We start from the raw sequence: 27,449 nt of genomic DNA, 5'->3' as shown, positions 1-27,449 counted from the left end.
TTGTTATTCTTGATTAATATCCCTTGATTCCCTACATTTACCCAAGAACTTCACCGTCTCAGTCCATTTTAAGATGGCTAAACAGTTGCTAGATCTGTTTCCTCTTTTTTCTTTTTCTTTTGCTTGTCCATGTTCATTATTTTGCTTGTTTTCTGCATATAGTTCTAAAAGGAAATTATGTATTAACATTTTATAACAGAATTGAAGTTTAAATGACTAGTGAAATTGTAAAGTCCCTATACTCAAAGGACTTATCCAAATTAATTTCAGTGTTTGCCACTGTAAGATCGGTGTTGTGATCTTACCAGTAGGTCTGTGCTCATATAGTAGGGCTTGTTGATTCCGTCATTTTCCTTACAATCCTCACAGAAACACAAGAAGATGGTATCAATTGTAATCTGGAGAGAAAGGGAAAAAGCAGGGAATATGGATCCAGTAAAATCTGTTGGTGAAATATTTTGATGAATTTTGACCTACCTCATACACTAGGAGGAAACAGTGGGAGATGGCGTAGGCAAAGGCACAGCTGACAGTCAGAGGCACAAACACATAATTTACATCCTCATGTCCCTTTGAATTAAAATAACTGTTAAAGACTAATACCAGTAATCTCGTTGGGACGATATTTTATTAAAACACAATGTTTATGGTGTGACCAAAGTCATAGTCAAATGGCATCAGTTCAGGGTCATGTCTTAATTAAGACGTGAGCAAGGTGTGTGCCAAGTAAAGCTGTGTATAAGATGATATGACCTTAACAACATCAGCTGACATTGGCCCACAGTTATGACCCCCCCCCCCCCCCCGGTCAAGTTCAACTGTTGTGCGAAGTATGAGCTTCAGATGTTTGTTCTTTACAGAAGTTATGGATAGACACAGAAGTTGAACAGAAAACTAGAATAAAGGATAGAAAACCAGACATGACGATTTATTTGATATATGCCTCTAAAACTTCTTAAGTCATGTTTATTTTTTTATCACTTTTCGAAGGTAATTGTAGTTTATTTATTTACACTTTTATTCTGTAATTAAAATTGACGTCGCACCTGCTAACACCCTGTACCTAGGCTGTGAACCGTTCAGACTGACCTGGAAGAATTCGTTGCCAACCACGAGGACGACAGCCATGGTGCTGAGTTTCCCGAGGAACAGGACAAAGTCTCCGATAGAGTTAATGGCCGCCACTCTTAAGGCGTTCTCCAGAATCAGCAGGAAGGCCTTCTTGGCCCCCGTACAGAATGAGTGACCGAAGATAGCTTTAGACATATCAAGAAAAATTGTACTTTTTTTTGTAAATTGAAAGTATCAACATCTTGAGAGCGAAAATTCCGAACACATATTGCAAATTATCCCAAATAGTAAAGATAAACATTATGACATTTTCTTCTTTGATAAAATCTTTAAAGATAAACAAGAAGGGCACCAAGAAATGTTTATTCTCGAAAACACTGTTTCTTTTGTTTTAAGCCAAGATTGGTTTTAATATACTTACCAATTTCAATGTACGCATTTCTGTTCAAATACGCGAGAAACTTCTCAAAACACCAGAGACAGCATTGTAACACCTTGAGAACGAAGTCCACCACGGGGCCACTCTTACCCCGCAACCTGGAAGTAAGGGCAGTGACGTGTCACAGCATCTACACTATGGTGGGGGAGAAACAGTTCAAAGGCGTAAGCTTACCTTGACTGGATGTAGGCCAGAATTAGTCTGGCCAGGCGCACTACTGCTATGATGAAGGACCCAAACGCTATTGACCCCATGTGGTATCTGCAACGAATAATTCTACCCCCTTGTACTGCCCTGAAGTCGATATGGATGTCGTTGTCAATGTCTCTGAACTTGGTTCTTCAATGAAGAAGCTATGTACCTACCTTATGATTCTCCAGACAGCCGTAGCGATAGGACACCCCATGGACGACTTGTCTCTGAAACAGATATTTCGAAACTTGAATATTAACATTCAATATTATTGTTTATAAAGGGGATGAGATGATGGAGTCAGGCCTACCTTTTGAAATACCAGGTGGCTATGGCACTTGCAATGACAAAGTCTTGACACGCAACGATGAAAGCAGAAATCCACAAAAATCCAAAGATATGATACCACCTTACATACTACAAAAATCAAAACACAAGCTGAGCGCTATATCAAACACATCATTTCAAATATTCAATTAATATAAGAAAATAGCATTATCGAATCACATAATTGGTCACGTGTGAATCACCTCCCATGATTTCTCCATCTCGTAGGAGACTGTCTGCGTCTGGTTGTTCACATTGGGCTGTCCTGTAAGACAGTTAAGAATTACTTCACATATGATCAACCATTATTTGAATGTCCATTAACTTGGGAGAAGCATCGTTTGTGCGACATCTCACACCTACCAGATGTCTCTATGTAGACCGCTATCAGCACCAGTCCTCCCACCGTTCCTACCAGTATCAGCAGCGTCTAGTGAAAGGAACAGAGGTACAAGAGACCGTGTCTTGCACACCGAATCAGTTCACAATCACATGAATGCTTTTGGCGGGAGTCCGCGACATATACTCACCCAGACAGGTTGTAGCAGCAGACACGGTACACACTTTAGGGCTTTCCCGGCTTCTTTGAAAAGTTGTACCACCTATAGTATATTGTATATCATGTTTCACACAGAGATTTCCTCTGTTTGTGAATATGATTAAGTTGGGAGATAGCTCCGTAGGAAGCCACTCGGCAAATTGTTGCATATATAGTTTTGAATTCTCTGAATTATTAAACTTAAATGTAACATGCATGTAAATGGCAATAAATAGTTTAAAATAAGATGACTTGCACGACACAAAGCCAGGCAACCCTTTACTACTCTTGTATAAAACACTTCCACTTACGAGCTGAATTCTCTTTCTCATGATGAGTAACACAAGAAGCAGCACTAACTGGAAAACAAAGAAGACGGCGTCATAATGTAGCTGTGGATCGGTGAGATGACAGACTTTACTGTTATGCTAGAGTGAATTTGTGGACACAGGTTTTGTGACGTTAGACGGACAGTTACCGTGATGGCGCTGGTGACGGCGGCGTAGATCAACCAGGTCTGGGTTCTCTCCCTTTCTGCCTCTGTCTGCTCGTTCGCTGGGAGACCTTTGTACCGCGTGTCAAACCGGTACCAACAGTACCTACAGGTAACAGAATATACCGTCCAATGAAGATTAGGTATCAACAAACCTAAGTATACAGAATAATAACCAACTACAGAGTGGATACTAACGCTAACTCAACAGAGCAATCACCAACTGCACAAAGCGGTACCAACTACTAGTACCCCAACAAAATTACCAAACACAAAACGGCCCAAACAGCACAAAGCGGTACCAACTGTACCCCAACAAAATAAGGCCTTAAAAAAAAAATAGTGTGTTTAGGGTAACACTGATGAAAAAAATTAGGTTAGGTAGGTGGGGATTTTTTTTAATTTTATTTATTTTTTTTTGCCTGAATCCTAAGAATGTTTGTTTGTTTTATATTTTAAAACGTATTTTTTATTGGAAATAAGATAAAATTCACAGTCGGATAAAATCAGGCATCTAAAAATGGTAGGATCGGGCCATTTTTGTAGGTTAGGTCGGGTTACCCGAAACACACAACTTTTTTTTTTGAGGCCTAACCAAACACAAAATGGCCCAAACAGCACAAAGCGGTACCAACTGTACCCCAACAAAATAACCAAACACAAAATGGCCCAAACAGTATCTCACAAGAAGCATACTAAAGTATGGAGTGGCACTAACCGTACTCCAACAGAGTAATAACCAAACACTGAGTCAATGAGCTATCAAAGGGACTCACCAGCTGTATCCGGAGGCTCCAATAGAAAATGCGATGACTGCGAAGATGAGCATCCAGATGATGACGGCGGCAAGGAGCCACATCAGCACCACCACCACCACCGAGGTCCCTACGGTCAGGCAATGCCATCAAGTCAGACAAGTCAAGGTCAACAATGGAGCCCGAATGTTTATAAAAGTTCCAACTTACCGAAGGCGATGGCCGCGAGGTATAGAATCTCCACCCACGTATTCTTCAGATCAGAGATGACTTTCTACAAGTTCAAGAGTACCGTTTCACCGTCGACGGAATGGATTCCAATGGCCCTATGTAAGTTTTAGAGAGATTAAACCTGTAACTGTTATAGCAGTGGTGTTACCTGGGTGAAGCTTCCCCCGGAGATACCGCTGAGGAGTGAGGTGAAGGACCCGGACATACCTTTGACCATCATCACCACTGAGTCGGGGATACAGCGCCAGAACACACTGGTGCTACAAGACACATAAGGTATAAAGAAATCCAAACGAGTCCCACCCTGTCGGGGATACAGCGCTAGGACACGCTGGCGCTACAAGACACAAAGGAAAATCTTGCATGTGTCCTATTAGTTAATTTGTGGTGACTGATATCTTTTGTTAGATAAGTTAAAATGATTTTTTTTATCTTAAATCTATTGGTTATTTCATTTGACTATTGATATTTCGTGCTAGAATAACGTTGGTTAATCTTATTTGATCGAAAGTTTGAGTCCTAATAGTTATTTTAGTTTTATCCCTTTACCATATTTTGTAACATTGATTTGGATATCTTTTGAATCCACGAAATGACATACAAACTTCTGGTTTACACATACTGCGGTTTGACGGGTGTAAGGCAGATGTCGTCATCACTGACGTAAGCTGACGTGTCATATCTACACAGACTGGTGTTTGTGCGAGCCATGTATGCGTCTACCTCCGCTGACGAAGACAGCGTCTCGTTTGGACAATGAGACAAGCAGACGACGATGTCAGGGTTACTAGAGAAGGAAGGGATGATGTGGGTTTTCAGTAACTCTGTATAGTAACCTGGATCTAGATGTAACGTTCTTCTGAAAAATTAAATTACGTTCATTTATGCATACTTAAGTCTACTGTACCACACTTCCTCAAGTAGTTTGACGTTTCCTTTGACGTAGAGACGATTTGACCAAGTCTAGATGTCTCGTGATGATGTTTGACCTTACCACAAAGTATTTACAAGATAAAAAGACGAGAGTCATTCAAATACATTTTTGGTACATATATTGAAAATTTCTTACTTTTTCCCCGACATGTCCCGTCCTGATAGGGGAACCCCCGGTATGGGCGTGTTCTTTCTGTCGCAGACGTTACCCCAGCTGTCCACACCGTACACCAGACGATACGGGTCACCCTGGGAAACCCCGCGGTACGCCACGTAAACCTGCCAAAGAATGAAGATTAACAGTAATTACAAGACATCTATCAATATTCTAGGTATGAAACTCTTGGAAATGTATTTCATGATCATTCCTAAAGACTCATTAATATTCCCGGAGGCTCAATTTTTGTGAATTTCGTGGGTACCTATTACCAGCGAATAAATATCCCCAACGAATTATGAAACGCAGCCTTCAAACAGAATATCCACGAACGTACATGAACATCCCAACGAACCTTTTAGAACCATTTTAACAAGACCTTGGACATTCGGTAGGACGTAATTATCTATTTCTTGCGTCAAAACAAGTTAAAAATTACGCTGGTTTCAAGTGAAATATACCAGATTGCGTGGTTTTAGCTTAAAAGCCAGACAAATGTGTTGATTTCAAAGAGCTATGGCTGAGTGGCCAACAATGAAATAGACAGGCCTACGTCACTTTGCTGTTTGACAAAACTACCCAAAGTCCAACTTCTTGTTAAAATGGTTCTAAAAATTGACAATCCACGAATTTAAATGAATGAAAATGGTCAATGTATAAAATGTTCTTTTTAATGCGATTTTCTTGTTTAGGTCGGAAGACGAGATCCTATCTATTCGCAGTGTAGAAGAGAAATAAGACTCTGATCTGACTTCTACGGCGTGGCCGGGTCGCCATTTTCTTTTACAAAATTGTTACATGTACAAACTTCATTACGAGAAAAAAATGTCGGTGACATTAGTGGACTTATTTCAAATAAACATTAGGCATGATTACAAAATGTTTATCTATCTTTTACAACACTGGCGTCGGAAGCAAATTGAAAGTGGGGGGGGGGGGGGGGGGGGGGGGGGCTAGACTAATCCTCAGAAATATTGAGAAAAAAGTAATTCCCAAAATCATGGAAATCCTAATCCGGGGGGGGGGGGGGGGTGTACCTATACTTCCAAAATAAAACAAAACTTCCTTACCAAAATTTTTTTCTTCCAAAATCATGAAATTCCTAATCCGTGGGGTGGGGGGGGGGGGGGCTAGTATGCTTCTGAATCCAACTTCTCAATCTTTCAAGGTAAATTTAGCAACATTAATCTTTCCTGCGAGAAAAAGTGGGGGGGGGGGGGGGGCTGAACCCACTATCATGCTATGTTTCTAATGGTTAGGTATAACTTTGCCAAAAAAAGTGGGGGGCTAAGCCCCCCCCCCCCCCCCCAGCCCCCCCGGTTCCGACGCCTATGTACAACATGAAATTTCACTTGGGAGTTTTCCAGTATTGAAATGCTAGAGAGAAAAGCGTCTCTCATACCAATTTTAATACTGCTGAACCACCAGTAATTGTCTCTAATATAATTATGTAAGACGCTTTCTTCTAATAACATGACATTGTGTTACTGGTAAATACACGGTGGGATAGTTTTAACATATATTTTGCGTCGAAAGGAACTTGCAAATAAGTTAGACCCCTTTCTTTGAAGCTATCGTTCTATTCTATAAATACCGTCTGAACTATCTGCGTTTTAACAACATATTTTTTTGGTTTGATTTGCAGAGGAATTCCAATAACATATGCCTAATACAGAAAACAAGTCCTTTGGTTCAAATGTAGGTTTAATCATAAGAATACACCAATTTAAAGAAAAATCTCAATGTCATGTACATTATATCCGAGTTAACACATAGGGGCTAAGTCCGTTAAGACCACAAGATAGATTTTATTTGTGGATAAAGAAAAGACTCGCAAACAAAACGGGCTTAGTCCCTGTGTCTTCACACAGCGGACTCGAGATGCTCATCATTCCCTGTTCTGACCACAAGCTAATTGTATCCATAGTTAAAATCTTAGAAACGTTTTAACAAGAGCTTGGACTTTTGTGTAGTTGTGTCAAACAGCAATGTGACGTAGGCCTGTCTATTTCATTGCTAGCCACTCAGCCATGGCTGTTTGAAATCAACAAAATTTGTCTGGCTTTTTAGCTAAGACTACGCAATCGAGGCATATTTCGCTTGAAACCATGTCATTTTTAATTTGTTTTGACGCAAGAAAAAAGGAAGCTACGCGCATCTGAAAGTCCAAGGTCTTGTTAAAATGGTTCTAAGTTATTGATACGAAGAGACTCACAGTCATGCAAACCGTTTCCCAAGCCCAAGGGGCCTCTAATAACGTGACTGTGATAGCTTACCATTCCCCCCAGGTAAAGGATGAAGATAATGAGGAACACCACGTCCCGGCATTGTCTGTCGGCGATAGGACCGTCCTCTAGCTCCGGCCAGTCCTCGTCTTCCTCTGTCTACAACATTATCACATCAACTGTTACTGTATATAGTCACTCCAGCACAGTGCGTGACTGTGGACTCACACATTTGGTGGGGTTTGTGACGTCAGAACTGATTCAAACAACCTTAATGATTTTTTACTCGGCACGGACACCCCAGATCGGGAAAAATGAAGGTACGTAAACCCAAACCCTATCCCACCCCTAAAAACATTCACTCAATATATTTTTGACAAGCCAGAAAAATATAACAAAATCATATTCCGTTTTTTTATTTTTTCTAATACGAAATTTGCACACTTCAATAAATTAAACATAAACTGCAATATGACAACAAGGGTAGGTGGGGTTTTTTTTATATTTTAAACATACGCCTACTGTAGTTACTTCGTATATAACGTTATACCTCTTCATTTTCAAACTGAATAATGGAATGTTTTTTATTCTTTGATATTTGTATTATGATCACTGGAGCTTGAGTCGTGAAATATTCACTACTTTTTATACTTAGCGCATTATTTGAATACTTAGTATAATGACTGTTGATCTAATAAGTACGAAATATATTACTATCGTTTTAAATCATCATTTGTTTTATTCTAGCCTTACTCAAATGTGGCTACCTTTTATAATCGCTGACACAGGTCAAGATCTTGAAGGGCATCGAAAACAACACTGAGAAAACTGTATGCATGTCTATCGGTAAACTATTTTTTTTTTAGGTAAAGTTTATTGTAGCCACATGTTTTACGTATATATCTTACTTTAAGGGGTTTCACCTTTGTTGTTTTTGTTTTTCCACAACAGCTTGAGCAACCCATCTTTCGTTTCGTCGTAACGTCACATAATTAAAGTGACGTCATCGCATTAGAAATTGATTTCAAAAATGCTATCATATTCATTGTTAGTTATATACCGTTTAATCGTATGTTATTTGCAGGGTTTTTTTGGGGGTATAAAAGGTTTAATTTTAAGAGCCGAGTCTATAATTCTTAAAATCAAACACTATACAAAGGATTATTATTATCGGGTTCGATGTGCTTCGGTAGCTTTTTGTTTACTTCCTGTTTTGCTATGAAAGGGAATTATCATCATTATTATGTTCTGATTGTGATTTTTCTTTTGTTTACCGTCGTATCATCTGAACGTAAGGTTATTTGTATGTTGTCCTGCTTTCTTTTACTGTTTTCATCGGTGGTACTATGAACAGTCGGCGAAATACTGAATAGGAAAAAATCAAGTTCACTGAACATACTGTACCAATTACCATTCTATAAATTATAATATTTCGAAACATCTTATATTCTCTTTCATATTCTTTACTAAATTGTACTGAATTAAGTGTTAATTTAATGTGTACTTATTTTTTGTTCGGCCATAGCGATTAAATATATAGTTTCATTATAATATTGATTATTCCCTTACAAAAATGTCCTTTCGATTTTGCTTATTCTGGGAAATTTTTTCAAAGAGAAAATATAACTTTTTTGAAATAGAGCAATGAAAAAAAACTGTAAACAGATGCAATAACACAGGGAATTCATATCCAAGTCTTTGATCTATTGTTTTCATTATTGATTTTAATAAATTCCTAATTTATTACATTGTCTCGACTCTCATAAGTATAATAAATATTCAGTACTTCTAGTTTTCATTGAGTGTGGAAAGAATATTTTGAACATTCAAGGTGTAAATTCATTCTTTCTCCAACTGTGTAGGAAAAGCAGCTCATACAAATTTTTAATTGTTTATGAATCCCTAAGTACAGTGCTACACGTTAAACTACCTTAAGATGAAATATTTGATGGTTTATTTCTGTTGTTGATTACAGTGTACTCTAGTACTGTATCATGGACAGTGACAGTTCAGATGACCGACTACAAAGGCTACCAATCAGCGGGCCTTACGTCGGTCTACATTCCAGCCAATGCAGCCAGTGCTCTATTGGACATCAAAAGCTCCGCCTCCGATCTCAACTGTCCTCATAAAACAGTCAATGTGTAAGTCTGAATTAATTCATCAACCAGACAAAGAGGCAAAAAAATATAAAGATAGTGCAACAAGAACTCACTATGTCTGAGTATGTCATATGGTGTAATATAAAGAGCTCTTTACTATAATTCATGATGGAAGGGTTCCTGCTATGATTATGAACATGTGACTACTGCCTACTGGTACTGTCTAGTACATGTATATGTTATTACATCTTGCAGCACCCAACATCTTGTTGTTACACATCATGACATGTTGCTCATGCATTATACCGTTGTATAATTATTGATGGAACAATGACTGTTTTAGATATGTGCGACCGGGGGGATATCCTGTGGGAACGCCCTACAATGAGTCGTTTCCTGGAGACTTCCACCTCAGAAGGAATTTTGAACACCATGTTGTTTCAGTGACAAATAACCAGTCATCACTTTTAGTGCTGCAAGCTCCCCAGTCTGGACAATGGTTTATTGCTTCATTTTTGCCAAAGAAATCCAGTGAAAAAATCACACAGAAGGTAAATTTAAGAAAAAAATATAATTAATCTTTTAAAAGAAACTTGTAATTTATGGCTCCTTTTGAAGGTGTCAAAAAATATTTTAAGAACAAAGAGGTAAACATCATTTATTAATATTATTATACTGATGTTAAATCTGAACAGCATTGTAATCAACGCTCAAGAAATTGATCGAGATTTTATTCTTACAGGATGTTTATATATCAGTTCAAAAATTGTTAGAGGCACTTAAAGGAAATAAACTTTCATGAGAATATATTTCATTCCAAGAATATTTTCTTATGTGTTGTGTTTGTATGGTAGGGAGTGGATAAGAAGAAATGCGGGTACGCGCTAGGAGTCCGTGTCATCACCGCTGTCCAGGAAGACGTACAGGAAGTCCACACCAGGGGGCAGTCCAATATCAGGCTGGACGCAAGCGAGGGACTAAATAAAACCGTAAGGTGAGGACACAGAGTTTGTGAAGTCATGGCTGCTCAACTAGTCACAGTACAAAAAAATGACTTAGTGCACATAATTGTAACAAACCACAAACATACAGTGAACTGGCTATCTCATAGGATGGTGTCAATATATATATATGTACATGTACATGTACATGTAATTCATGATTGCAGACTTTGATGCAATAACTTATTTTTCTGTTATCAATGTAGGATTAAATTTTAAAAAACATAAAATGAAGCAGTCACAAACTGATTATTACAGATTCTGGCTTCCGGATAATACCTATGCTTATACAGCAGTGCTCAGTAACTGCTCTGTGGAGATGGACAACAAGACAAAAAATGTTTGCTCTGTACTGGTGGACGCATCAACTGGTACCCTACCCTCAGTAGACAACTCGACTACAAGCTGTTCAAATGACAGTGTGTGTGAGGCTGTGATTCCCTCCCCTTTAATCACCAGCTGGAACTACCTTAGGTTTAGATACAAGGGAAATGGATCCATCACCTTCAAACTAAGCTTTATTCCCAAATGTAAGTGGTCCACCTGCTTATTCAATTTAAATAGTTATAAAGTTAAAAATCCCCATTCTCAAATGAGATCGACCTTCAATAACATGTTTCCCATTACGCTCACTAAGAATGATAATCCAATCATGTTATTTTGACAGTTTGTCTACATAATAACATCTTCCAAATTGTGAGTCCCTCTGACCAGACTAAAAGACAGAGTCCGACAGACAGGATACAGGATACAGTGGAGCTGGCCGACAACAGTAGTCTTACCGCTAACACCAGTGCCACACCAGCTGTTGTAAACTCGAGTCTGACTCATGATAACGTCTGTATTCTGATCTCAAGCCTGGGGCGCTTCCAGGTCTCCAAAGATCTCTTCAAAGCTTACTTCTTCTTTCCAAACATCTTCATGAATCCAATACCAGCAAATGAAATCCTTGTGTCCGATGAATCTGTATTGATCACAGATCTTCACCTGGACTCTGACAAAGACATAGGTGGAACATTAAAGCTTACTCTCACAAATTTACTCCTCAAAAATGTAAGTATGGTACAGAAGATACTTAGTAATGAGCTTGAATGTTCTACTCATTTTTTTAACTAGTTTAAATGATTATTAGCCATACACCTGTAAATGGTTATTAGCCCTACACCTGTAAATGGTTATTAGCCATACACCTGTAAATGGTTATTAGCCATACACCTGTAAATGTTTATTAGCCATACTCTGTAGTCTGTAACTTCCAAACTGTTACTACATTATCCCTACCAAGACGCCAGAGCATGAGGTCACAGTTTACTTATCTTCTTCAGAATCCCTCCCAGGATTCATTGGTGTGGGCATGTCTCGTCAAGGGCTACCTCCCTCACCAGGAGACCATCAGAGAGTGTTCCCAGGGCCTCCCAGTGACCATCTTCTCCAATTCCACTGGCCCGATCACCCGCTACATCCCCTACCCCGAGGCAGGGACTTGGTACCTGGCCCTCCACAGTCAGTGTTGGAACAGGACCTCCAATCAGTATGTATCTGTTAAATGTATGTCAATGTGAACATTTTCTTACCAGTAAAAACTGTTAAGGGAAAATAGTCTTAAATAAAATATTTGTTACCATTGCAGTTTATGCTTCTACATGTTTAAATATGACTGGAGTCTCCTCTGAAACTAACACTTATTTATAAATCAAAATATATGTTGTAAGCATCACAGAGTAATCATGGATTAATAACAGTAGTTTTTATAACAAGTGTCTCTGTGATATTGGAATGCTTGTGTACTAGATGTTGATTCAGTTATGTCCCCTTATTTAGGGTGGAGCCCTGTACCTTGTTGCCGGGGGTGAGCCTGGCCCTCAGCCTCACCGGCTGTGTGGACGGTCAGTGTGGGACGTTTGGTGCCTGTGAGGAGTACATTAGTGGGTCCCACATCTTCAGTACCTGTCAGTGTTACGCAGGTAAGTGGAGTTAGGGACACTTGCTTCATCTTATATATCACAGCTAGTGTACAGAAGTCACTGAGATGATTTAAACCAAGAGAACTTTATTACACTGCAAAATCAGATTAGTAGTATCATTACAAAAATACTTTGATATTATTCCTGGTATTTGGTATCAAAACCCAAATTTTACTTCTTCTTATATGATACTATTAATGTTGAGGAGTGGGTATTATGAGGGAGGTGAAAAATTAGCATAGTACAAGATGAACTATTTTCAAAGATTGAAGTTGTAAAATGTTCAAGTAAGTGTATTAACTTTGATTATTTCATCAACATGATCAGCCTTGGTCTCTCTTTGTAGGCTGGGCTGGGTACGGATGCACCGATGGTAGTAATGCGGAGAGTAATGGGACCATTTTGATGGGGACACTCCTTCTGTCTCTCAGTAACTTGTTTTTTATACCCAGCATCTTCCTCGCTTTCTATCGTCGCTACTTCCTAGAGGGCCTGGTCTATTTTTTCACCATGTTTTTCTCAACAGTAAGTTACCAATGAAGAAACTATTATAGACATTGGTGTATCTTAGTGTCATGATGAATATAATAAGGAATGCTGTGGGTTTTTTTTAAACATAAAATCATTTATTTAAAGAGTAATCTGTTAAGAGGGCTTGATGGTGGTGGCCATCTTTAGACTGCATTGATTAATATCCTTGAGAAAAAGTGCTCTGTACAAAGAGCCAACTTTTCAAATTTAAGAATTTTTATCTTCTAAATAATAGTTTATAGCTAAAAAAAAAAAAAGGTCATATCTAAAAAAATCTTTAGAAAATCTTATAAGTAATTTTACTAATTTGTTGACCACCCAACCTCCTTAAATTTGGTTACTGCCAAAAGTTTATGCCAACATTTAACCTTTTTCCAGTTTTACCATGCCTGTGACTCCAGCAAAGGTCTCTACCAGTACTGTATGATGAAGTATGAAGTCCTCAGCTTCTGTGATTTCCTGGGCTCGTACCTTTCTTTCTGGGTCACGACCCTTGCCATGGCTCGTCTCCCAGAGAAGGCCCACGGTTTTCTGGTGACCCTGGGGATGCTGGGGCTGGCGGTGGGGATGATGTATGACAAACACTCCCTCTATGCGTTCCTGATTCCTATATGTCTGGGGATCATCATAATGATGGCTTCCTGGGTAAGTAATACTTGCACAACCTGTAGCTCCTTGGTAAAAGAGTCGTAGATAGTGTCTACTTTGACAAAGAATAATGTATGCTTCAAGCAAAATAAAAAATGTATTGCACTTTTGTGATGCTAACAAGTAGGTTTTTGTGAAAATTTAACTGCCTTTGTGTAAGGATATGTTCACTTAAATTATTCATGATATATTGTTTAAGTGGGAGAACAGTAGCAATGAATTTTGATTCTCAGATTATTAAGTGTATCACTGTTTATGGGTGGGTTTTTTTTAATTTAACAGTAATGATTAATTTTGATTGGTAGATTATTAACTGTTTTATGTGGTTATTTTTTATAATATATAAGCCTTATAAGGAAACACTGATGATGAATATTGATTCGCAGATTATGAAGTGTGTAAGGCGGCGACAATTGTACCCCTCCAAGCGCCGCTACCTCTTCTTCCTGTTGCCGGGTGTTATATGTGCGGCGATTGGTGTAGTCATCTTTGCCTTCCTGGAGACCGAGGAGAACTACCAGTATATACACAGTGTGTGGCACGCCCTGGTGGCGCTCTCCATCGTCTTCCTGCTCCCACCGCGACAGAGAGCAGACAAAACAGAAGGTAGCAAACCTTTGATCAATCACTATGACCTGGAGCTGCTGTCTAGTTAGCTTCCTCTGTTTGTACATCTCAGGGACCTTTTGCTCAGTGCTTCTTATAATGGCCTGTGGCCAAGTAGTTCATTAGAAGGCAGAGGAAGGGTGAGTGAATGAGAGGAGGCTTCAGGGGAAAATACTTACAGCAATAACACACATGTAGTGCTTCTTGTGATAATGCGACTAATGTGGTCAAGTTTTTAATGAGGGAAGGTGGTCATGGCCATTTTAAAGTATTTTTCTACCTCCTAATGTAAAAGAGTAATTTAATAGAATGCAAGCAATTTTAACTGAACCAAGATGTCAGTTTTTGTAAGAGAATACATAGACTAGTGATCTCACTAAACTTTTCTAATCTTTAAAAATATTCTACTTCAAATTCATTACCTTGCCTAAAGCACTACATTTACCATGGGTAGTAGACTTTCCTATTGTGTATCACAATTCAGGCACCAGATAAACTTACACATTTATAGAGAATTTATTCATTTTAATAATTAGACGTTGAACCAAAAATGTTGTCAAAATTGCACAGATTCTATCTAGTCAAAGTTAAAATGTTGTTTTCCTTGGTTTTGCTTAGAATTATTTTTACCATAAAGAAACATAAATTTTATCACTGAAATTTCTTAAGATGTGTAGATTTCATTCATTTTTAGTGGGTTTTTTTAATGACTATCATTTCTTTTAGGAGAGGCCTTGCTTAATATTGCATGAATTGTATGTACCTGATTGCAGTTTCAATTTCTGCTTGTGTAGTTCTATTAATCATATCAGTTGCTTAGTAATGCTACGTTTTCTTGTTTAGACATATTTTAAGCATGGTTGTATATATGTGTAGACATATATGAAGCATGACCATATATAGATAATTATATGTACCTAGCCAGCCATGTGTGAGTGCAGCAATCCAAGACCGGGTCTGGTTCTCTGTGTGGTTTTCAAAGATATACAATAGAAAGTATGTGAACCTGTAAAGCAAAGTATCCTTTCATCCACCATAGTATAGCTCTGTGATACCATTTTTAAACATTATCGTATATCTGGTAATTTTGCGATGATCTAATTTTCGCTTTTTTTTTACAATCTTTTTCAAATCGCAAAATATTGAAAACGCAGAAATTATATCCTGTATTATTTTTTATAAGACACTTTAAAAATTGCAAAAAAGGACTGATGCAAATTAAAAATGCTGCATATTTTCCCAATTTTCGTAAATTTTGTGACACGCGAAAAAAACATGGACATACGGTATCTATTAAGCATGTGTACATTACATGCTAAAAAGGGAGTTGTTACATGTATGCATTGTAATTGTAAAGTTTACAGTGTCTAGCTATGTCAGTTAAACCTAAATTTTAAGAGGAAATCTCCCTATAGTAACAGCACTGTTAAGAATCTCACTTCTTTACTGAGGTGTTATCTTCTCTGTTTCACTTCTTAGATCAGGATACCATATCAACACTAACATCGGAGAGGGAAATGACTTGTAGTGTGGGGAATGATATTCAGTAGTGTCTGGCCCCATCCCTGGTGTGACCTTGCAGTAACATCACTAACATGGCATTATGTACCACTTCAACTAACCTGTCTTGTTGCTTTGTTTCACCCCGAGGATGTAGAGCATGCTAATAGAAGTCTTTCACAGTCTTTTTTTGACAACTTAGTAAAGTATTTAAATCATATCATTATTTGACTACTTTACATTCAGCATGGTTTGTTAATGTATCACTACTTCTGTTATTTAAACAAGGCTGATGTTTTTAACAGCTTAGTTTACTTAATCATGAAATATCGAATGCACCTTTTGTATCAGTGTTGTTAAAAGGCAGAACAGAAAATGGAATGGAAACAAAAAATCTGATAACAAGTGATATGACTTGACAGGGATTAAGAATCAAATAATGATGGGTATTTTATTATGAAATTTTCTCTGAGCTTGAATACATCACAGTAAATGTACATGCAATAATTTAAACATGTATACAGACATGCGCCCTTACTCTGATTGCTAAATATCACATATCCAAACTTTTGAAAAAGTATAATCTCTGTAGCCACAAATGGCAAAGTTCTTTCACTTTGTTTTAAAAATCACTTTGCATCAGTGATCTTTGACAGCTGTGAACAAATTAAATAAAGTAGGGTACCAGTTTATAACTTTGGTTTTATTTGTTTTGTCAATTATGTAATGGTATTTTGACTTGCCATTCCATTTTCTGTTCTGTATTTTTGATAGTAACAACTAGGTACAGTTTCAGTCTTATTTTGCCCTGTTTTAAAGGGATTTTTACAAATGTCACAAGCAATGGAAATATAGTATTTATTTACACAAGAATACCTAAAAAATAAATATCTATAAATAGTTACCTGATTAGACATTCAGAAGAGTATGTGACGTCATAGAAAATGCATTCCCTGTAATTTTTCTTTAACTTAGCAACCATGTCTTTTTTGTAGTAGTTTTTGAATTGAAAATTATGTTCTCAGCTGACACCCATGATGAAATTCAAATTATATCTTTATCATAAAATATAATTATTTTGTTGAGGGTGACAGCTGCAGACCCATTTTCCTCTCCAAAAAAAGTATGGGGAAAGTAACATTTTTCATCATTGTTTACTACAGAAATATGACATATTGTTGAAGTCAACTTTCCCTTTACAAACAGAATAAAAGTGCATAACTAGGTACTATGTACACACATGTTCAGTGTGGTGTATGTGTATCAGTACTTTTACTGAGATTTCAACATCTTTTGAATTTCAAAAAAGAAAGAAACTGTACCTTCTTCTTTGAAACTTTTGCACTAAAACTTGTTTGTTTAATATCATTTGTAGTAAGTTAATTATATGTTTTATATCTTTTAATTTTAATGGGGATATTTTGTTTTATCTTTGAAATATTTTTAGTACACATCATAACTTTTTTTTGTAGTACAGTTGCGGTTGAATATATATATTTATGAACATATACAAAGGTGCATTTTTTAAGAATAATTGTATCAGTTTTTATGGCATTAAACGGACGTTGCTTTACCCTTTTATATGCTTTGTTTGAAGTGTGTTCCATGGTTGGCGTTTTATGCAGTATCTAGCTAGTTTTTGTCTGTCTAGTTTATATCACAGGCACCTGAATTGTTATCAACTAGTCACCAAATAAAACTGAAAATAGAAAAATACCAAACCCAATTTACATGTATATAGAAACATTTTTTTACATAATTATATGTATGCCATATCTTGTCTTTTGAATATAAAGGGAAGGCATTTTCTGCTGATAGGCTATACTTAATGCAACTTACTTCAGGTGCTTGTGATGTGAGAGAGAGAAAGAGAGCGAGAGAGAATAATGAAATCCAATGTTGATCACTGTACAAGCAGAAGGACAAGATTTACAACTACTAAGATGATTCTTCTCACAAATATTATTAATTGTGCAATATTTAAGTTAGCCAATTTTAAAAACTGCAATAAAAGAATTAACATGGATTTTTGTTGAGTGTTAATTTTTAATGAAGAGTTGAATGCTGGAAATGCAAATGAAATTTTAGAATGTTTATGCATGTAGCCTCTTTTTTGAAGGTGGGGGGCTGACTACCAAAATCTTGACAAGCAAATAAAAAAAAGCCATTCCGTATTCTTGTGGTGGTGGGATGGGGATGAGTGCATAGCACCTAAAAGTTCTATTACAATAAAATATTGAGTTTCATTAAAAATGATTTTTAATTTACTAAGGTTTAAGCCTCCTCCTGGTGCTATGTGCCTGTTATTATAATAGATAAAATGTAGTAACAAAATTGAGGTTACTCTTATTCACGACAGGTTTTTGTACGCTCTACAAACCATTGGTGTCCTGTGCCTCTGATATCCATCTCCTGGAAAACAATTCCGAGGACAGTGACTCCGAGACGAGGGATTAATGAAGTGCTTGATGGGCTCTGTTCCTAGGCACTGCAGCGTTGATTCACATGATAATAAAAATTAATAACCGTGGACAATTCTCATAATTGCGTCTCTAGCGGAACATTTTTAGCTGGAGTGTATGACCCATGTTAAAGATTCACAGCAGGAATTCATTGGTTGTTATTCAGACCCACATCATTCTCAGAGAATCTCAAATGTTTTCACAGCTCAGTTCGAATTTAATGCCATATCTTGTTTTTTCTTAAATTCAAATTAAAGCAGTATGGTTGTATGGAATCAAGTATCATTGCTTTGTTACTGCTTTGAACATTTTACTATTATTTTGTTTCAGTATTTTATTATGCGATGATAATTTTCATCTACCAGTTTATATGTGTATAAGTATTAAGATTTTATTGCTTTGCTTTCTTTGATGAATTTTAAATAAGTAATAAAATTTATCGTAAATCATACTAGTATGGATTTCAACTCTTTAATGATTTTCAAGGGTACTGAAGTACCGTAATCAGGAAAACACCTAGACAAGTGTATCCCAATTTGCAATATATACACATTTCACTGTAAGCTCAATTTCTGTCATTCCCTTTTAAATATGAAAAATTTCTTTAGAAAATAACATATCAATTTTTATTACCGGTACATATACTGGTACTGAATTTCCTTATTACCGGTATACATGTCAAAATTTACTGCAAGTTGAATTTGATCTGAAGAGCCATTGACTTAGCAGGCTTAATGAAGCCTAATCTAAGCACAGTCACCTATTCTCAAACTTTTGTACATTTGTGTAGATTATTTGTAAATAATTGAAGTTTTAAATAGTATGTAACTGGCCCTTGCGAGTTTGACTGGAGTCAACTCATTCATTGAACCAAGTTTCAAAATTCCACCATCCCAAGGGATTAAAATTACAGAAAATACAACATCAACAGACAGAAGCATGACTTCAGTTACATATAGGTGCAGAAAGTTATACATTGTAATACATAAATTATGTATCTGCATCAATTGTTGCAGGTCTGTAGCTCCCGGTCTGAAAAAGTTTGGATGGACGACCTGGGAGCTACAGTTCTGTTGGTATTAAAAAGTTGAAATTCATGGTGCACATTCATTGTGCTAGTTTGGGACTGATTAATCTTATTTCCCTACACATTCTGTACAACTATTTGATTCCGAAATATTCCTCTTTAGAAATACGAATAATCAGTCCCAAAGTACCTCAATTGTTTGTGCGCTGTAAATTGCAACTTTTTAACATGAAACTGTAGCTCCCAAGTCGTCCATCCAAATTTACAAACCTGCAGCTACTGGACCAAAAGCTCCCCTCCTGTCCATTTACCATACAATTTTCTCATATACTAATGTGGGAGTGAAAATTAACGGACTGATCAGCCTTTTGTGGTCAAACCCTTTCTGACCATTATGAACACACAAAATAACTTTACTGATACATGTACCGGTATACAAGTATTTATTGAATGATATTCAAGATTGAGGCACTACTAATAGTTGATATGTATTGCTGTAGCTGATATAATGTAGCCCTCTCACGATTTTTTTTTTTTATTTGGGGGGGAGGGGGGGATTAATCCTTAGATATTAAAATTTGGAGAGGGGTACATTATTGCAGCTAGTATTGCTGGGGAAGGAATTCACAAGGCAAGAAAATGTCTACAAGTACAGCAAGCGGTGAAAGGGTCAGATTTCCAAAGGGTCATCATCACTTAGGTCAAGGTCAGACAAGTTCAGATCTTCATCTAAAAACAAGAACAACATGTATATGAATGAATGTGTAATATTTGACAGCTAATTAAGAATTATTCAATTTTACATGATTAATGGCATAAATAATGCAAACAGGTGATGATAATATTATCAAATTATCAAATATAAATTCAGCAGACTGAGAATTAAAAATGACCATTAGTTTTGTGTACAATCCTCCTTGAGTTCTTTATGGATTTAATGGTAATAAAGTATTCATGGCATGCTAGCCTACACATACATTATTCAATCCTTACCTGTATTACAGAATAATGCATTCTCTATTTGTAGTAAAATTTGCTAAACAACACTCTCTACCATTCATGACTTTAAATCAGTAACAAATAATGAAAGGAATATACCCTTCCTTGAATTTGTCTCAAATAAAACAGAATGCAACAACAAAATAGAAATAAAATGGCAAACAAAATCAACAAAAATGAAGCTTGCAAACCAATGAATGTCGGCGACACATTCCGGAACTTACCATCACTCATCTGAGATTGAACAAAAAATAACGGAGTCAACTTCCAATGTACAGAATTGTAAAACAGGCTCTTAAAACAGAAATATTAAATCAATGGCAGTTGGCCATCTCTTCAAGGTGTCTAACCTATTGCTGCTGATTTCAAAATTAAATCTATGGATCTCTTTATCTCCAACAACCATTGCTTCCTACCAGTAGAACATAGTAATATTGCTATACGGAATATCTGGATCCACAATCATGTCTAAATATGGATATACTACATCCCTATTACTATTACTTGAGATACCCTTGCAAGAGATTTTCTCTTCAATCTTGTCTGACTACATACATAGATCTACCACCCCTATCCTTGTTTGAGAAACAAGTATCTTGATCCACAATACAACGTGCTTATATACTGTAAACCAACTTTTATTTGTGGGGACTTATTTTTGCAAATAACTGTCGATAAACTGGTTTGCGACACCTAACGTTGTCAACACGACGAGCCTTATCCAGAACGGTGCTGTTTTAACAACCATACGACAAAAACTGGTTCGTGGCGTGAAATATTTGTGACGACGAGGCTCTCGCTAACCTCGCCAAAAATTTTCGCACGCAAATAAAAGTTGGTGTACGGTATCCACGGTGTAGTACCTAAACGGTTGCTATCCGTAAAAAAAAAAAAAAAACGTTCGCTGTTTCTATTCGAAAGTTATACGGTTACTAGCTGAAAAAGATGTCCGACACAGTAAGTATTTTTCTTTTCAAAATGCTCATTTTCTCAAAGATTTTAATTAACCTGCAAACTTGACAACCCTTACGGAACGTAACACACATTTCAACACTAAAATATCCAGCTACCTACATAGAAGATGAAGAATTGACTTAAAACTTCGTGAATAACTGTCGTTGATTTGGGCACATGTGCAGTCGAATTAAGTTTTTGGACATGATTGCGCCAACATCAAAGTTTTTTTTTGAAAATTGAAGCGACTGATTTCTTAATATTTGTACACAGAATAGTTTGATTGCAAGAATTATCCATTTTCTATGTTTGCATAAAAACTATGACGATTTTACTCGATAAGCCGTATGTTACGGCTACTATTAGACAACGACACCGGTTTCTATTGGAAATGTGCACTTTCTAACCTCTATAAAATAACATCCATGTATATGCATTGAATCATACAGTTGAAATATGTTATTCTATAGTAACCGTTTAAAAATAAGACTTTCGCAACTCTCCAACCTTTCCAACAGAGCTCGAAACCACCTCAAATGTATCACAGGTGCTTGGGGATGGGACCCCCCCCCCCCCCCATCACATTCCCCCCTCCAAATTCCCGAGTTATTTTTTCATCAATTATTTTTTTAATTATAAGTTGATGTATGCTGCACTAGAAAAAAAAATCACAATTAATGCGAAATAAGCTATGTATAAAAAAAAAAATACCACTGGTATATTTTTTATATATAGCTTGTTTCGCGTTAATTTTGAATTTTTAGTGTAGCATTCAATACATCAACATATAATTTAAAAAAATAAATGATGAAAAAATAACTGGGGAATGTGGGGTGAATGTTGTTGTGGGTGAGGGGGGGTCCCGTCCTCATGCACCTGTGGAATGTATTACATAGTCGTTCATGACACCCCCCCTTTTTTTTTTATTTTTATAGAATTTGATTTAAATACATTATGTTTTACTATCCGTCGTGATGTGAGCTAGCAGTGCCCGAGAAGTTGAGACTGTTTACCTGTATGACCTACCTATAAATGTACACATTTCATCCTTTATCAATTTTTTACATTTCATGAAAATAATATCGTTCCGCATGAGGTTAGTTAATGTTTGCACAGTACTTGCCCGCTGACAAAAGAGGCGAAAGGGACTAAAATAAAACAGGCGAATATTTCCCTGTATACAGTAGTCCGTCATAAATTTTTGCGAGTAACAAAAATTTTAACTTTGCAATTTGGAAATTCTAACTTGCATTTTTTGAGATGTATACCGGTATATATAGTGAATTTTGAACTCTGATACCCATATGATATCAATAGAAAATCATGTTAAGGTGTTCTGAGACTCTTCCGAATGGGAAAAAGATATCAGATTTTCCAATTACAAATCTCCATTAGAAATCTGTTTTTATTCCTGTGAAAATCTCCCGGTAAAAAAGGGATACCCTCCATAAACAAATATTCAATATTTTTCTTTTAATTGATTTTAAATTTTCTTATTCTCTTTATGTGTATTTTGTAAAAAAAAAAATATGGCTCAAAGGTGAAAGAAACAGTAACTTTGGACAGACTTAATATGTCATAGGTTACTGTGGAATCATGGCTTTTAAGGGTGCATTTCGTAGATTAGCGCTGCATGGTTGAACGCGATTTGGTGGAGTTGAAATCGTTGAAGCACTTGATGTCTCATATTCTGTGTGATGTGTTTTAGATTTTTTAGGCTTGTGCAGCCATAAGTTTGATTTTCTTTTTCTAGCTGGAAAAGAAATTTAAGTTTCATATAGTAGCCGGTGCATCGTTTTCAGTTTATAGCTGGTGCGAACATATCAGTATTTCAAATAGCAACCGTTACTTTAAAAAATCATTTGTTGTCAAATTATTTCGATCAAAATATACTTTCTTGTTTATTTTGTATTACTTAATGAATCAGAATAGATAAATGCTTTTTTTCATAATATAGAACAAACAAACTATGATTTGTAGATGAAAATATCAGCTTAAAACTTGGTTGTAACAGCCTTTTAGTTCGTCACCGACCTAGGAAATTTCTCTATTTCTGATTTTTCATAGGACTATTTTCCAAACTACATTTATAAAATATTATAATAATACCTTACATGTTCCGTGCACACGGATTATTTAAACACTTACATGGTTTGGGTACATTTTTCGTCAATTTTGTGGCTTGATCCATGCGTTTCGTGCATGCTTTTTTCAACTAGCAACCGTTCAATTTTCGAATAGAAACACCGAACGCTGTTTTTTACTGATAGCAGTCGTTTAGGTACTACACCGTGGTATCTTCTACATAAATTGTCTTGCTTAGGATATCTTGATCCATATCCTGTCTGAATACAGATCACACAATGGCTAAAGATCTCTAAACTCATCCTGGAATGGATACATTCCTCTTGCCTTTGACTGAGATTCCAATACAAATTTTTGTCTATAGAACACCACATCCTCCCACATTACAGATCTAGGAGTTCTAACCAGTAAATACAAACCTGAGTCTACTTCTGTAGAGCTGATCTTGACCCTTTGTGGATTAAACATTTCAAAGTCTGTGCTCTCATCCTCATCAGAAAGGCCAAGGTCGTCTAGATCCATCACACTGTTCACCGATTTCTCCGATTTATAACCTACAAGTCAAAGGGTCAATCAGAGGTCAAGCATATACTTAGATTTACTATGTAGCAATGATAAAATCAAACCAGGAGAAATTAAACTGGTTGATTAAGCTTAAAAAATACAAATGACAACAATCCGATAGAGAACCTGTGAAATCATTATCGTAGAGCTGTGACGACTTGGCATTGATGTACAGGGGTGTGTTGACGCCGCTGTTTGACGTATAGCGCTGTTTGGGCGTGGCTGATCCACTTCCCAGCGAGTACTCCAGGTTATCTAGCTTATTCCTCAGTGTGGACACACTCGACCTACAGACACATGAACACACTAGACTTAAATACACATGGACACACTAGACCTATAGACACATGGACACACTCGACCTACAGACACATGGACACACTCGACCTACAGACACATGGACACACTACACTTGCAGACACATGGACACACTACACTTACAGACACATGGACACATCGACCTACAGACACAGTCACAGAGTATGTTGAGCCTGTCAGGTATTAGAGTACATATGTGCTCATGCATTTAGTAGAGATCTGTGATGGGGCTTGTGTCCTCTTACCTTAGTTCCTGTATCTGGTACTGGTCCCTCACTCGACTCATAGTGTCAGTGGTGGAATTCAGAGAAGACGGCCGATTTAGCACCTACATATATACACATATGTATATTAAAATTGAATATCATCAAAGGATATAGTGTATGACAAATATGATACATTTTAACTACCAGTTTATGAACAAATGAGAATCTATGTAAAAAAAATTCTCCAACCTTTTCATATTGAGGCACTCCTCTCTGGTTTTTAACAACAGACAATACTTCATTTTCTATTTTTCCTAGAAATGAAATACAAAAAGGAGTATACAATTTTTTTCTTCCTGTGTCAACTATATTTAAGGAGGTCAACTCAAAGTTTTATACATCAGTAAAGTATACCTCATCTACACTTCAAGTATAGTAGCTATTTTTTACTACATTTCAATACAACTCAATATCTGAATGATCCGTGCACTATCTTCCATCTCCTTACCCATTCTAGATTTCAGGATGTCTATATCCCTCTTCATGAGGTCTAAGTCATCTTGTATATTGTTCTTCCTGCCAAATAAAGATAAATGCTGTAATACGACTCCATACAAGTTAAATCATCTTTAATTTCTTGGTATTATATATACATCCACAATGTAACTGCATATTGGACATTCAGGCCAGTAACGGGCGAGCTATGTAACCCTGGAGCCTCCCTCTGACCCCTCCCTCTGACTTACATGTCCCTGATGTCTCTGTGGACCGTGTTGTCTATGGCGTTTCTCTGGAGCTGGAGGTGTACATTGTTAATCTTGCTCTGTAAGTCCTGCCGAAGACGGTCAATTTTGTTTTCCACATCTCCTCCCCGATCGGGTTTGGGGCTGTGTGTCCTCAGGTGATACAACTGATCTACAACACAAACACATAATGAAAATCACTGCCATTGCTTATAGATTACTCTAACAAGTAGCCAGACAGGTTCAATACACTATTTCATGCATTTTATAAACAGGATTATTTCTGCATTGCTTCAGTCAATTTATCAACAAAACTTCCTCAAACTGCTTTTTGACTATACAATGTTCTAAAATACACCAGGCTTTATTACTTCTGGTATATTGGTATATTATGTATCCACCCTTATGATAATTTTGCAACCTTAGTTCCTTGGCATTTATTTACACATAAAAAAGCAGTTTAGGAAAACATTTATATGGAGCCACCATTTTCTATTGGTAGGTATTTTAAACCATATGTGTATCATTTACTAGCTATGAGATGAAACATCTTTAAGATTATAACATTAGCATTCAAAAATGTTGCAGCAAATCGCAAATGTTAACACAAAAAGGTCCCAGAGGCCTACATTACACACCTCTGACATCCCTCATCTGTTCACTGTAGTTATTCCTGTCAGTTTCAAGCTTGTTTACCATCTGCATTAGCTGGTCAATCAGCTGAAAACAAGGCAAATTCAAAGAATAAATACACAGCATTTATGTAGACTTATTACTTGGAACCAATATAATGTACAATGTATAATAATGATAATTTATAGTTGGATTATTTTACATGAAAGAGTAAAATCAGACCCTTTGCTTTTCTCATTTAGATTGCTAAGCAAGGATCTGAATAAATGCCAACAGACGGTCAATTTTTTTTTTTGCTTGCTCTAGTAACCTTTTAAATATATAAATATTCACTAGCAATTTAGTGTGCCCTCCTTTATTTATTTGAAAGGGGGGAGCTATTATTCCAAAGGATCTTTATAAGGGTGATTCATCCCTGAAAACATTGAAAATATCAGATAGTAACCATTGCAGAGGGCTACATCATTTCAGTAAGCAATCTATGTGAGCGGATCAAAGGGTATGATTCAGAGCTGAACACCGCTCGTAAATAGGCACTGTCCACCATATTTCTCTTTCATCACCATTATCCCTACAACACCTATATAAGGCAAAGACCGCTAAACATTTCAAAGTACTTTGCTTTAGAGGCCTCACCTGTGTGGACGTACATATAGCGTCGCCGTGTTACTAGGTCGCGATGAAATTATCAAATTTTACGCAATGTTTTCAAGCCAGGAGAATACTAACATCAAATAAATTGGTCAATGCATTATTTACAAACATAATATGCACATAGAATAAAAAATAAATGCATAAAATACAAAAACCACGAAGGAATACTACATGTCGGCCACGAGTTTCAGGTGTGCAATCGGGTGAAACGAAATCGAAGGGCTTATATACCAGGTACTTGTGTGACATTGCCTATTAACAAGCGATGTTCAGCTTTAAAATTAATCACAGATGTACACTTGAATGTTTCGTGCTGACCTTGTTTTGTTGTTCCATCTTCTCCTGGAGCGAGTTGGCAAGCTGAGGCTGAGTGAGAGATGACTGGGTCAGGGCAGCTACCTGGGGGGTACTGGTCATCATGGGGACATACCCTGACATGTCCAGCAGAGAGGAAGCTCGCCTCATTGGCAGTGAGCTGCTGACTAGAACAATCAAAATCATTTATGGTGTTAGTTAATCTTAACAATATCTTTGTATATGACTTTGAAATAAACCTTTTTTAATTCAAGTTGTCGTTAGCAACTGCGACAGATCATATGCAGAAGGTCAACTAAAAGAAAAACTAGCCTACATGGAGTACTGGCTAAATATAAAAGAAAAAAGTCATAATATATTTCGCGTTTCTTCCTATTGATAACAGTAAGGATACTTACAACCCCTACTTGTTAAATCTAGATGTCCATGTCCAGGTGTGTAAAGCTTCCTCTGGAAAAAAATATAAATATAATGGCCTGGGGCGTCAACATAAACAATGGAAATATTGAAGGCGATTCGGGTTAACAGATTTAGGGCGATTGTTAGGAAAACGAAACAAATCACAAAATGCATCCAAAATATCTTAACAACATGCTTTACATACCCTAGCCTTTGACAAGTTTGACTCGGTTTCACGAAGAATAGAAGAAAATTTGTTCTCCCAGTTCATATTTTCTGGGTTGCGAAGATTTTGTTTACAGCAGGTGGCGCTGTGTATATTTATCGATAAAATGAAAAATCCGATCGGCTAAGAAAAATCCGGCAAATAGAAACAT

At 36.8% G+C, this 27,449-nt stretch overlaps 3 protein-coding genes across 4 annotated transcripts; 1 reads left to right on the top strand and 2 right to left on the bottom strand.

Annotated features, from left to right (window-relative positions):
• Window position 1: 1 nt before the first annotated feature.
• On the bottom strand, window positions 2-8,337 carry LOC128166172 (choline transporter-like protein 1). The gene is made up of 20 exons (XM_052831170.1): window positions 8,270-8,337; window positions 7,413-7,520; window positions 5,116-5,258; window positions 4,669-4,905; window positions 4,195-4,306; window positions 4,026-4,089; window positions 3,837-3,945; window positions 3,046-3,166; window positions 2,879-2,926; window positions 2,560-2,631; window positions 2,393-2,459; window positions 2,233-2,294; window positions 2,013-2,119; window positions 1,876-1,929; window positions 1,685-1,771; window positions 1,493-1,608; window positions 1,090-1,256; window positions 478-570; window positions 306-398; window positions 2-164 (listed from the first exon to the last, which is right to left on the bottom strand). The coding sequence occupies exons 1-20, from the start codon at window positions 8,324-8,326 to the stop codon at window positions 78-80; spliced, it is 2,004 nt and encodes a 667-aa protein (XP_052687130.1). The 5' UTR covers window positions 8,327-8,337; the 3' UTR covers window positions 2-77.
• A 203-nt stretch (window positions 8,338-8,540) lies between these two features.
• On the top strand, window positions 8,541-18,626 carry LOC128166169 (transmembrane protein 8B-like). 2 transcript variants are annotated; one of them, XM_052831163.1, is made up of 12 exons: window positions 8,541-8,652; window positions 9,337-9,505; window positions 9,807-10,014; window positions 10,318-10,457; window positions 10,723-10,994; window positions 11,132-11,517; window positions 11,790-11,995; window positions 12,286-12,428; window positions 12,775-12,953; window positions 13,338-13,604; window positions 13,994-14,213; window positions 18,073-18,626. In XM_052831163.1, exons 1-12 carry the CDS (start codon window positions 8,541-8,543, stop codon window positions 18,168-18,170), a joined length of 2,400 nt encoding a protein of 799 aa, XP_052687123.1. In that variant the 3' UTR covers window positions 18,171-18,626. The 2 variants fall into 2 exon arrangements, with proteins under 2 accessions (XP_052687123.1, XP_052687124.1); XM_052831164.1 differs by lacking the exon at window positions 18,073-18,626 and adding an exon at window positions 15,693-17,739 and having other exon boundaries at window positions 8,607-8,652.
• Window positions 18,627-19,748: 1,122 nt separating this feature from the next.
• On the bottom strand, window positions 19,749-27,400 carry LOC128166185 (uncharacterized). Its single transcript, XM_052831185.1, has 11 exons — window positions 27,278-27,400; window positions 27,072-27,123; window positions 26,677-26,840; window positions 25,710-25,791; window positions 25,075-25,243; window positions 24,837-24,904; window positions 24,578-24,642; window positions 24,368-24,450; window positions 23,931-24,091; window positions 23,660-23,794; window positions 19,749-19,931 (listed from the first exon to the last, which is right to left on the bottom strand). The coding sequence occupies exons 1-11, from the start codon at window positions 27,341-27,343 to the stop codon at window positions 19,873-19,875; spliced, it is 1,104 nt and encodes a 367-aa protein (XP_052687145.1). The 5' UTR covers window positions 27,344-27,400; the 3' UTR covers window positions 19,749-19,872.
• Window positions 27,401-27,449: the final 49 nt, after the last annotated feature.

This window comes from Crassostrea angulata, chromosome 10, assembly GCF_025612915.1.
Source record: "Crassostrea angulata isolate pt1a10 chromosome 10, ASM2561291v2, whole genome shotgun sequence".
NCBI classification, from domain to species: Eukaryota; Metazoa; Mollusca; class Bivalvia; order Ostreida; family Ostreidae; genus Magallana; species Magallana angulata.
The sequence above is the reverse complement of the archived record's forward strand: the minus strand, read 5'-3'. Positions and strand labels throughout refer to the sequence as shown.

Coding starts and splice junctions, on each gene's coding strand:
- LOC128166172 (XM_052831170.1), bottom strand. CDS start 8,326: ATGGGTTGCTCAAGCTGTTGTGGAAAAACAAAAACAACAAAGGTGAAA. Junction 5,259..7,412: donor TCCTTTACCTGGGGGGAATG/GTAAGCTATCAC, acceptor ATTCTTTGGCAG/GTTTACGTGGCGTACCGCGG. Junction 1,609..1,684: donor CTGGCCTACATCCAGTCAAG/GTAAGCTTACGC, acceptor CCTTACTTCCAG/GTTGCGGGGTAAGAGTGGCC.
- LOC128166169 (XM_052831163.1), top strand. CDS start 8,541: ATGTGCTTCGGTAGCTTTTTGTTTACTTCCTGTTTTGCTATGAAAGGG. Junction 9,506..9,806: donor CCTCATAAAACAGTCAATGT/GTAAGTCTGAAT, acceptor TGACTGTTTTAG/ATATGTGCGACCGGGGGGAT. Junction 10,458..10,722: donor GGACTAAATAAAACCGTAAG/GTGAGGACACAG, acceptor TGATTATTACAG/ATTCTGGCTTCCGGATAATA.
- LOC128166185 (XM_052831185.1), bottom strand. CDS start 27,343: ATGAACTGGGAGAACAAATTTTCTTCTATTCTTCGTGAAACCGAGTCA. Junction 25,244..25,709: donor ACAGATGAGGGATGTCAGAG/GTGTGTAATGTA, acceptor TTTGTGTTGTAG/ATCAGTTGTATCACCTGAGG. Junction 24,451..24,577: donor GAGTGCCTCAATATGAAAAG/GTTGGAGAATTT, acceptor GTATATATGTAG/GTGCTAAATCGGCCGTCTTC.